The sequence below is a fragment of the Crinia signifera genome, chromosome 7 (genome assembly GCF_055691185.1).
Source record: "Crinia signifera chromosome 7, ASM5569118v1, whole genome shotgun sequence".
NCBI lineage: Eukaryota > Metazoa > Chordata > Amphibia > Anura > Myobatrachidae > Crinia > Crinia signifera.
The window spans coordinates 19,706,196-19,717,318 of NC_139223.1; the positions used below are offsets into that span (position 1 = coordinate 19,706,196).

General features: G+C 52.0%; 1 protein-coding gene across 1 annotated transcript; it reads left to right on the top strand.

Annotated features, from left to right (window-relative positions):
* The first annotated feature begins 7,775 nt into the window (after positions 1-7,775).
* On the top strand, positions 7,776-9,727 carry LOC146019910 (E3 ubiquitin/ISG15 ligase TRIM25-like). The gene has a single exon (XM_083152558.1). The coding sequence runs from the start codon at positions 8,030-8,032 to the stop codon at positions 9,602-9,604; it is 1,575 nt and encodes a 524-aa protein (XP_083008684.1). The 5' UTR covers positions 7,776-8,029; the 3' UTR covers positions 9,605-9,727.
* Positions 9,728-11,123: the final 1,396 nt, after the last annotated feature.

An 11,123-nucleotide genomic window follows, 5' to 3' on the forward strand; every position in this document is an offset into this window, starting at 1 on the left:
GCAATATATTACACACAGCAACCTATTGCACCAAAAAGCCTATACGTTAGAGGTAATTCTAAGTAATTGCCCTTGTGAGTGGAGCGAAATCCATGCAGTAAATTTTAAAGTCTAACGTCCCCATAACAAATACCATATCCCAATTTCTAACCAAATATTCTTTGTATAACAAAAACCAGTGAAGACATTTTATATGAGATAGAGCACCCATTAATATTCGGCGAAGAGGAGGAAGAGAAAAAAAATAATTCATATCCATAATCAAGTTAGGTGCTGTGACACGCAACCAAGACCTAGTGCAAAACACTTGTTACATACATGTGTACAAATGACGTTAACGTTACATTAGTGTATTATATCTAGTCAGTAAATTTTATAAAACGAACAAAAGAAAATACCCCTTCCAAATATATTATTGCAGGCATACACGTGTTGCCAAAACATACTATTACCCACACTGTTGAATTAGTAAGTGCTCAAGTGACAAGCCATGCGTGTGTGTGTGTCACATCTATATAAAAAAAAAAAAAAAATGTGAAAGAAATAAAAAATAAAATAAAAAATGGGCAATTGGTAAAAGATCTCACAAAATTTAATACATAGGTAATTTATAGAGAGACAATTGCCTGCATGCCTCGCATTACCCCCTAAAATATATAGGGAGAGAAAAAAAAAGTAACAATTCTGGCTATAAATAAGCTAAGCAGTTAAAAAAAAAAACTAAATTATTGTCTGGAATCCGTCATGCGTCGTGCAGGAAAGTTAGTGTCCAACCATCTTGCAGCCTCCTTGGGTGAACTGAAAAACTGAGTCGAGCCATCATGAATAATACGTAATTTAGCCGGAAAAAGCATTGAATATTGAAGATTCAGATCTCGTAACCTCTTCTTTACAGCAAAAAACTGAGCTCTGTCCTTTTTCACTTCCCCCGCATAATCAGGAAAAATGGACACCTTGTTGTTGTCCCAAATTAGGGGGGTCTTAGATCTAGCCAGCTTTAATAATAGGTCACGGTCCAGGTAGTGCAATAATTTAATTATTAATGTACGTGGTGGGGATCCTGGAGGGGGAGGACGCATAGGTACTCTGTGTGCCCTTTCCACTGAAATTTTTTTCGTGAAGGCCGCATGGCCATAGGTTTCAATCAGCCACCTTTGTACAAACAATTCAGGATTCTGGCCTTCTGATCGCTCTGGTAGTCCCACCAGCCGTAAATTATTTCTGCGGGCCCGTCCCTCCATGTCCACCAACTTGGCATTAATTGCCTTGATTTGTGAGGCTAGATCATCAATTTTCCCCCTCAGGGGCAACGTCCCCTCTTCCAAGGCTACTATGCGGGCCTCAACTTCCTTCACTCTCTCTTTAATTTGATAGACAGAGTGCTTAATTGAGCTCAAATCCTCCTGTACTTTCTATATTTGATTTGCCAATCTCCCCTCACTAGCTGCCACTGCATCTAATACTTTTTGAAGTGATATCTCTCCCTCGGGGGGAGTAACAGGAGGTGAAGTCTCCTCTCTGGATGCAGATGGTGGGGTAACTGGTGGTCGGGCATATTTAGCTAGCCGTTGTGCGGCTGCAGAGTTCTGCGTTTTCCCCATATCTCCTATTTGCTTGCTCCAAACAGGCATCCACTGAAATATATGTAATAAAGATAACCTTAATTGCTGTGAACTATATTGCAGAGAAAGGGAATTCAATGCGGCCAGCCAAGAGATAGTATTTAACCCTAAAAGCTTGAGTAGCCCTTATAAACAGCTGCTATAGTTTAGCATGAGGCAACAAAAATAAGGCCGTCAATATATGCCCAAAAGATAGTTCTCCTAGGGAAAACAAGTTGTGATCGGTTTACAGTATATTACAGTACTTATCCAGTCCTGGCTTCCGAGTTCAGTACCAGCACGACTCCTTCGATCCAAACCAGTGGCACCACTTACCCTCAGGGTGTCTCACGCCCGCTTAGCCGGGCGCTAACAGGGCAGAGCAGTCTCCACACGTATCCACAAATCCCGTCAAAGCCGGCTCTCCCCCACAACCGCGCCGTGCACAGAGCGCAGGTCGCGCCCCACACTCTCGTCACCCAGCGCGCGTAGTCAGCCGTGGATGGCGTCCCTCCAGCCGTCAGCAAAGCCGCCCAGAACGCTCCTGCGCGACCCAACGACTACCCGGCAGCAAGAGGCAGGTAACGAAGGGGGTCGGGGGTCAGACCACAAGCTGCCAATACACCGGCCAAGCTCCACGTGCACCAGGGGAATCAAACAGCCATAGTCTCGGGAACAGTGGAGCGGGAGAGGACGCCGGTCCTGCGACCTACACCCTGCTCGTCATGGCCACGCCCCTGGTTTGTCTCACTGAGTCGTAATCTTAGACATTTTCAATGTTTATAAGTTGCAAATTGTATGAAAATGCAAATAAATCACATACAATCAGATCACATACAATCAAATCATCTGATTCAAACTTGCCTACCTCCTGAGTCTGCTCTCTGGGAGAAGCCCTAAGAGGAGACTCTCGGCAGCTTTTCCGGGATGGGGGAGGGAGGGGGGCTGGGTTTGCCGTCATTAAGCCCCACCCCCATTCCTGTAAATGCAGTGATTCTCGGCTCTTCGGGGAGGGGGTGGTACTAAATGACACTATTTGCGTAATTTTTTCTCCACCCCCCAAAAAACCATGAATGCTGGTATTTTACCGGCAGAGGGAGTGATGCTGGTGCTCTGCTAAATGCGGGAGGCTTGCCCACCCTTCTGGGGGGCCAGGTGGGGGACACGATTTTCAGGAGGTAGGTAAGTATGGTCTGATTGTGTTTTTATTTTTCCAACTGAATTGTGCACAAATCTTAGTACAACAAAGCACCTTTAGGATGCAGGGAAGGAAGATTCACAGAATGATGCTGCAGCTAGGGTTACCACCCGTCCGGGATTACTCCGGACAGTCCGGTTATTAAACCTGCAGACCGGAGTCTGGACGGGTGGTGTTCCCGGACTATACATTGTCCGGGAACCGAGCCGCCATTTGGTGGGTGAGAGGACGCCTGTGGAGAGTAGACGCGCCGGGACTAAGAAGCCGTGGCGTGGGGCCTGCATGTCAGACCTGGGATTTCAAATCTTCCACCAATCAGATTAGAATCTCGTGGTCCGGGGGGAGCTCTTATTGGCTCACGAGGCGGCGCGAGATTTGAAATGCCAGGACGGACAGGCAGGTCCCGCGCCGATCTCATAATCCTAGGGGCCCTTAGGCAAGCCCAACGCCCCAAGCCACCCCCCCCCCAGCCATCGGATTGCCACCCCACCTGACAACTGTCTGCTGGATCACATTGCTCTCCATCCTGCTGCAAGAGCACTCCTCCAGCAGCCGCCAGCGTGGGCTCTGGAGGAGGCTGACATTTGTAAGAGCTCCTTTGCCTTGATCTCCCAACCATGCCAGCCATGAGGAGGAGCTCAGCACAGGAGGACGCAAGAGGTAAATCCCGATGTGGGAAGCCTGGAGAGGGGGGAGGGGTGGAGCATGCAGCGGAGGCTGGCTGCTGCTGCTGAAGAGAGAAGGGGGTGAACTTAGAGAATACCCTTTCTCTCTCTATGTCACCCCCTAACTCCCTGTCACCCTGTTCCTCTCTGTCTATCACCCCTTTTCTGTGTGTCACCCCTGTCCTCTCTGCATCATCCTTGTCCTCTCTGCGTCACCCCTGTCCTCTCCGCATCACCCTTTTGCCTGCATCACCCCTGTCCTCTCTGCGTCACCCTTTTAACTGTCACCCCTGTCCTCTCTGCGTCATCCTTTTTGCCTGCGTCACCCCTGTCCTCTGCGTCACCCCTGTCCACTCTGCATCACCCCTTTTGCCTGCATCACCCCGTCCTCTCTGAGTCACCCCTTTTGCCTGCGTCACCCCTGTCCTCTCTGCGTCACCCCTGTCCTCTCTGCATCACCCCTTTTGCCTGCATCCCCCCTGTCCTCTCTGCATCACCCCTGTCCTCTCTGCGTCACCCCTGTCCCCTCTGCATCACCCCTGTCCCCTCTGCGTCACCCCTTTTGCCTGCATCACCCCTGTCCTCTCTTCATCACCCCTGTCCTCTCTTCGTCACCCCTGTCCTCTCTGCATCATCCTTTTTGCCTGCGTCACCCCTGTCCTCTCTGCGTCACCCCTTTTGCCTGCGTCACCCCTGTCCTCTCTGCGTCACCCCTTTTGCCTGCGTCACCCCTGTCCTCTCTGAGTCACCCCTGTCCTCTCTGCGTCACCCTTTTGCCTGCGTCACCCCTGTCCTCTCTGCGTCATCCTTTTTGCATGCGTCACCCCTGTTCTCTGCGTCACCCCTGTCCTCTCTGCATCACCCCTTTTGCCTGCGTCACCCCTGTCCTCTCTGCGTCACCCTTTTGCCTGCGTCACCCCTGTCCTCTCTGCGTCATCCTTTTGGCATGCGTCACCCCTGTCCACTCTGCATCACCCGTTTTGCCTGCATCACCCCTGTCCTCTCTGCATCACCCCTGTCCTCTCTACGTCACCCGTTTTGCCTGCATCACCCCTGTCCTCTCTGCATCACCCCTTTTGCCTGCGTAAATCATGTCCTCTCTGCATCACCCCTGTCCTCTCTGCATCACCCCTGTCCCCTCTGCGTCACCCCTTTTGCCTGCATCACCCCTGTCCTCTCTGCATCACCCCTTTTGCCTGCGTAAATCATGTCCTCTCTGCGTCACCCCTGTCCCCTCTGCATCACCCCTGTCCCCTCTGCGTCACCCCTTTTGCCTGCATCACCCCTGTCCTCTCTTCATCACCCCTGTCCTCTCTTCGTCACCCCTGTCCTCTCTGCGTCACCCCTGTCCTCTCTGCATCATCCTTTTTGCCTGCGTCACCCCTGTCCTCTCTGCGTCACCCCTTTTGCCTGTGTCACCCCTGTCCTCTCTGCGTCACCCCTTTTGCCTGCGTCACCCCTGTCCTCTCTGAGTCACCCCTGTCCTCTCTGCGTCACCCTTTTGCCTGCGTCACCCCTGTCCTCTCTGCGTCATCCTTTTTGCATGCGTCACCCCTGTCCTCTCTGCGTCACCCTTTTAACTGTCACCCCTGTCCTCTCTGCGTCATCCTTTTTGCCTGCGTCACCCCTGTCCTCTGCGTCACCCCTGTCCACTCTGCATCACCCCTTTTGCCTGCATCACCCCGTCCTCTCTGAGTCACCCCTTTTGCCTGCGTCACCCCTGTCCTCTCTGCGTCACCCCTGTCCTCTCTGCATCACCCCTTTTGCCTGCATCCCCCCTGTCCTCTCTGCATCACCCCTGTCCTCTCTGCGTCACCCCTGTCCCCTCTGCATCACCCCTGTCCCCTCTGCGTCACCCCTTTTGCCTGCATCGCCCCTGTCCTCTCTTCATCACCCCTGTCCTCTCTTCGTCACCCCTGTCCTCTCTGCATCATCCTTTTTGCCTGCGTCACCCCTGTCCTCTCTGCGTCACCCCTTTTGCCTGCGTCACCCCTGTCCTCTCTGCGTCACCCCTTTTGCCTGCGTCACCCCTGTCCTCTCTGAGTCACCCCTGTCCTCTCTGCGTCACCCTTTTGCCTGCGTCACCCCTGTCCTCTCTGCGTCATCCTTTTTGCATGCGTCACCCCTGTTCTCTGCGTCACCCCTGTCCTCTCTGCATCACCCCTTTTGCCTGCGTCACCCCTGTCCTCTCTGCGTCACCCTTTTGCCTGCGTCACCCCTGTCCTCTCTGCGTCATCCTTTTGGCATGCGTCACCCCTGTCCACTCTGCATCACCCCTGTCCTCTCTACGTCACCCGTTTTGCCTGCATCACCCCTGTCCTCTCTGCATCACCCCTTTTGCCTGCGTAAATCATGTCCTCTCTGCATCACCCCTGTCCTCTCTGCATCACCCCTGTCCCCTCTGCGTCACCCCTTTTGCCTGCATCACCCCTGTCCTCTCTGCATCACCCCTTTTGCCTGCGTAAATCATGTCCTCTCTGCGTCACCCCTGTCCCCTCTGCATCACCCCTGTCCCCTCTGCGTCACCCCTTTTGCCTGCATCACCCCTGTCCTCTCTTCATCACCCCTGTCCTCTCTTCGTCACCCCTGTCCTCTCTGCGTCACCCCTGTCCTCTCTGCATCATCCTTTTTGCCTGCGTCACCCCTGTCCTCTCTGCGTCACCCCTTTTGCCTGTGTCACCCCTGTCCTCTCTGCGTCACCCCTTTTGCCTGCGTCACCCCTGTCCTCTCTGAGTCACCCCTGTCCTCTCTGCGTCACCCTTTTGCCTGCGTCACCCCTGTCCTCTCTGCGTCATCCTTTTTGCATGCGTCACCCCTGTTCTCTGCGTCACCCCTGTCCTCTCTGCATCACCCCTTTTGCCTGCGTCACCCCTGTCCTCTCTGAGTCACCCCTGTCCTCTCTGCGTCACCCTTTTGCCTGCGTCACCCCTGTCCTCTCTGCGTCATCCTTTTTGCATGCGTCACCCCTGTCCACTCTGCATCACCCCTGTCCTCTCTACGTCACCCGTTTTGCCTGCATCACCCCTGTCCTCTCTGCATCACCCCTTTTGCCTGCGTAAATCATGTCCTCTCTGCATCACCCCTGTCCTCTCTGCATCACCCCTGTCCCCTCTGCGTCACCCCTTTTGCCTGCATCACCCCTGTCCTCTCTGCATCACCCCTTTTGCCTGCGTAAATCATGTCCTCTCTGCGTCACCCCTGTCCCCTCTGCATCACCCCTGTCCCCTCTGCGTCACCCCTTTTGCCTGCATCACCCCTGTCCTCTCTTCATCACCCCTGTCCTCTCTTCGTCACCCCTGTCCTCTCTGCGTCACCCCTGTCCTCTCTGCATCATCCTTTTTGCCTGCGTCACCCCTGTCCTCTCTGCGTCACCCCTTTTGCCTGTGTCACCCCTGTCCTCTCTGCGTCACCCCTTTTGCCTGCGTCACCCCTGTCCTCTCTGAGTCACCCCTGTCCTCTCTGCGTCACCCTTTTGCCTGCGTCACCCCTGTCCTCTCTGCGTCATCCTTTTTGCATGCGTCACCCCTGTTCTCTGCGTCACCCCTGTCCTCTCTGCATCACCCCTTTTGCCTGCGTCACCCCTGTCCTCTCTGAGTCACCCCTGTCCTCTCTGCGTCACCCTTTTGCCTGCGTCACCCCTGTCCTCTCTGCGTCATCCTTTTTGCATGCGTCACCCCTGTCCTCTCTGCATCACCCCTGTCCTCTCTACGTCACCCGTTTTGCCTGCATCACCCCTGTCCTCTCTGCATCACCCCTTTTGCCTGCGTAAATCATGTCCTCTCTGCATCACCCCTGTCCTCTCTGTATCTCCTTTTCCCTCTCTGTGTCAGCCACTGTCGCTCTTTCACCCTCACCCTCTTCTTATCTGCATTTTCCTCTCTCACCATCATCACCTGCTGCATCCCTATTTAAGAATAATTTGTTCTTGTTGAGTCCTGGCATAATGTGTAAAGGGCATCCTGGTATATGGCATAATGTGTAAAGGGCATCCTGGTATATGGCATAATGTGTAATGGGCATCACGGTGTATGGCATAATGTGTAATGGGCATCAGGGTGGGTGGTGTAACATGTAATGGGTATCACATGTGTGGCATAATGTGTAATGGGCATTACAGTGTGTGACATAACATGTAAGTGGCATTACAGTGTGCGAATAGAATTGAAGCAAAGGTTAAAAAAAAAGACGGATAAAGGGGCGGGGCTAGTGTGGGTCAGTGGGTGGGCTGGAGGTGTGTCAAGGGGTGGGGCAGTGTCTGGGAATCTCACAATACAAAGGTGGTAACCCTAGCTGCAACTGACACATCTAACACAACTGTGTGTTGCTGTTATGTCATCATGGGCCAGAGGAATGTTTGCCGCCCCCTGATTTAGCCGGTTCTGGTGGTAGAGGATGGATATGTTTTCACTGAGTATCACAGCTCTATCCTCCCCCACACAGCCATTACCAGCATTTCTTTCACTTTCATCTCCTGTCACTGGGTGAGGACGTTACTGCTCAGCCCCTCCCTCTGCCCTGCTCTGTATCATCAGAAAGTTTCATTTCTTCCTGTTTCCTACAGTACAATGGCATCTGCAGACCTGGAAGCTGAGCTGAGCTGCTCCATCTGCCTGAGCACTTATACCGACCCCGTGTCCCTGAGATGTGGCCACAACTTCTGCCGGGACTGTATTGTGAGTGCGCTGGATACACAGGAGGGGGCCGGGGGCTATTCCTGTCCAGAGTGCAGAGCAGAGTATCAAGAGCGTCCGGCACTGGAGAAGAACAGGAAGCTGTGTAACATTGTGGAGAGATTCCTATGTAACCTGCCAGAGCCAGAGGAGACTCCGATCTTCTGTACTTACTGTGACACTCCTGTGCCGGCGGCTAAAACATGTCTGCAGTGTGACGCTTCGTTCTGTGACAAACACCTGAGCAAACACAGTAAGTCTGCTGAACATGTTTTATCTGAACCCACTGATTCCTTTGAAGGCAGAAAATGCTCCGTACACAAGGAGATGGTGAAGTATTACTGCTCTGAGGACTCCGCTGCTATCTGTATATCATGCTGGGTGGCTGGAGACCACCGGGGACACCACGTGGAACTTCTGACTGTGGCCTCTGAGAAGAAAAAAGAGACACTGAGAGCAGTTACTGAGACCCTGAAGTCTGAGAGAGAGGAAACTGAGAGGAGAGTGCAGCATCTGCAGGGTCACAGGAGAAAGGAGAAGGAGAGAGCCACCAGAGTCACTGAGAGAGTCACTGATCTGTTTAGAGACATCAGGGAGAAGTTAGAGACCCTGGAGAGGGAGGTCCTGGATGAGATCTCCAGACAGGAAAAGGAGATGTCTCTCTCTGTCTCTGATCTGATCACACAGCTAGAGACACAGAAGGATGAGCTGTCCAGGAAGATTAGTAGCATTGAGGAGATTTGTAACATCACTGATCCATTAACTGTCCTGAAGAAAAATCCAGGAGGTGATGTCATGAGTCACAGGAGCTGTGATGTCACCAGTGATGGAAGAGTGGCTGGATGTGTGGATGAAGGAATAATCTCACAGATGTTACACAGGGGACTTTCCCTCGTGGCTGATAGTCTGATGGATCTACAGATAAAGAGACAGCTCTCCGTGATGGAGAAAGCTGATGTATTACTGGACATAAAGACGGCCTCTAATTGGATTATTATATCAGGAGATCACAGATCTGTGTCTTATACTGATGTAATTCAGAAGAGACCAGATGGACCAGAGAGGTTTTTTGTGCGGCAGGTTCTAAGTTCCTGTAGCTTCTCATCTGGGAGACATTACTGGGAAGTGGATGTGAGTGAGGCAGAGAAATGGCTGGTGGGGGTGGCCGGTCACAGTATAGAGAGAAAGATTAATGGTGGTGAATCATTCATTGGTTATAATAACAAGTCCTGGGACCTGCGCCTTATTGACAATTTGATTGCACGTCATAACAATATACATACAATTATAGATCCAGAGTCTCCTGTGCAGACAGTAGGGATATACCTGGACTATGAGGCCGGGCGTCTGTCCTTCTACAAGCTGTGTGACCCCATCAGACACCTGTACACCTTCTCCGCCACCTTCACTGAGCCCCTGCACGCAGCCTTCTGTGTGTATGAGAATTCCTGCATCAAACTCATAAAGTAGATACTGCAACAAGGAGATTATGTGCAAGATATCATTCATTTACTATGGAAAATGAATAACTGAATATTACTAATGTATTTCTTTGGGTATTGTATCCAATAATAATAAATAACAGACCAATTACTACTGTAGAGGAGAGATCTATCTGTTATAGAATTTATACATATGAGTTTATCACACAATGGGGCAGATGTATGAACTAGTGTTACGTGCATTTCTGCAACGCTAGTTATCTGGGGGTGATTATGTTTTTTAACCACTTGAGTGTTATGCCCGGAGATTTTCCGGGCTCAGCTGCGCTGCCGCAGCGGGCTGTCCCGGAAAATCTCCGGGCATACCACTATTATACAATAGGTGTGCACCAGTGGTGTCCAGGTATGCACCACTGGCACAGCACCTCTACCGGACACCCCCGTCACCAGCTCCTGTCCCCCCCAGTACCTGTGCTCTGGCGATCGGTACGCCGGAGCTTCTCTGACCAGCCCGTCCGCCAGCCTGTCACTCATTTTACAGTGACGTCTGTGGCAGGCTCGGGTATGGTCGGCCAGGCACCCGAGTCCTCCCGAGCCGCGAACATCCCCCAGCCTGCCACCGACGTCACTGCTAAATGTGACAGGCGCCGCGGCTTAGGCAGGGGGGACTCGGGGAGAGAGGCAGCAAGGAAGCTCCGGCGTACTAACGACGGAGCGGAGGTGAGGGGGGGCGCTGCCTATAGCTTTCTGTGGTCGGTTTTGCTGGGGCAGGTATCCTGCCCTGGTAGATTTGTCCTGCCCCAGCAAAACCCACCACTCAAGGGGTTAATACCTAACGTGCGCTTGCGACAGCCCACCGAGTATCGCTCGGCGTGGCTGTCCCCTGCTATCCCCCCCAGTAATTAGCAGCCGGATGATGGATTAACAGCCTTTGAGGCATTAAATCACCCCGGGCTCTTCACCAGCTCAGGGCTAGCGTTGTCCTATCCCCACTGCGGGCACAGCGCTAGCCCTGCTACCGGCTCCAGGCTGCGCACGAGATCTGGTGATATAAGCGAGATCTCGCGCATGCCCAGAGAGTCAGCCGGAGGATTTTTTTTTTTTAACGGCTCTCCTTATCTTCAGGATTTTTTCAAAATACATTCAACCATAACGGGTGCCCCCTTCTCCTCGTTATGCAGGAGAAGCGGGACCCGTCATTTGAAAAACGTCAAGGGCAGGTTAATACATCTGCTCCAATAACTTCAATCCATAGAGTTTGTATTGATGTACGTTTGTACATTATAATAACGTACAGAGTTCCCCATTACTGGAAACTGACCAGGGGGAGCCCCAGAGTGTGAGCTGCTTCCATTATATTCCGACGGGGTGTGGTCGGCAATAAATGTGTCAACAGTTAATAGGTGAACCACTATTGGTCAACAGGCCATATGTCGACACATATTCCACGTCAACCTATTGCTTGTGTCATCCTTTTAACCCTGTTGGCCTAAGCCATGTCAACCTTTTAAATGTAGACAGAAAAATTTAGATATCCAAGAGAGGAT

Bases quoted from the DNA above. Each gene is read 5' to 3' on its own strand.
- LOC146019910 (XM_083152558.1), top strand. From the start codon at position 8,030: ATGGCATCTGCAGACCTGGAAGCTGAGCTGAGCTGCTCCATCTGCCTG.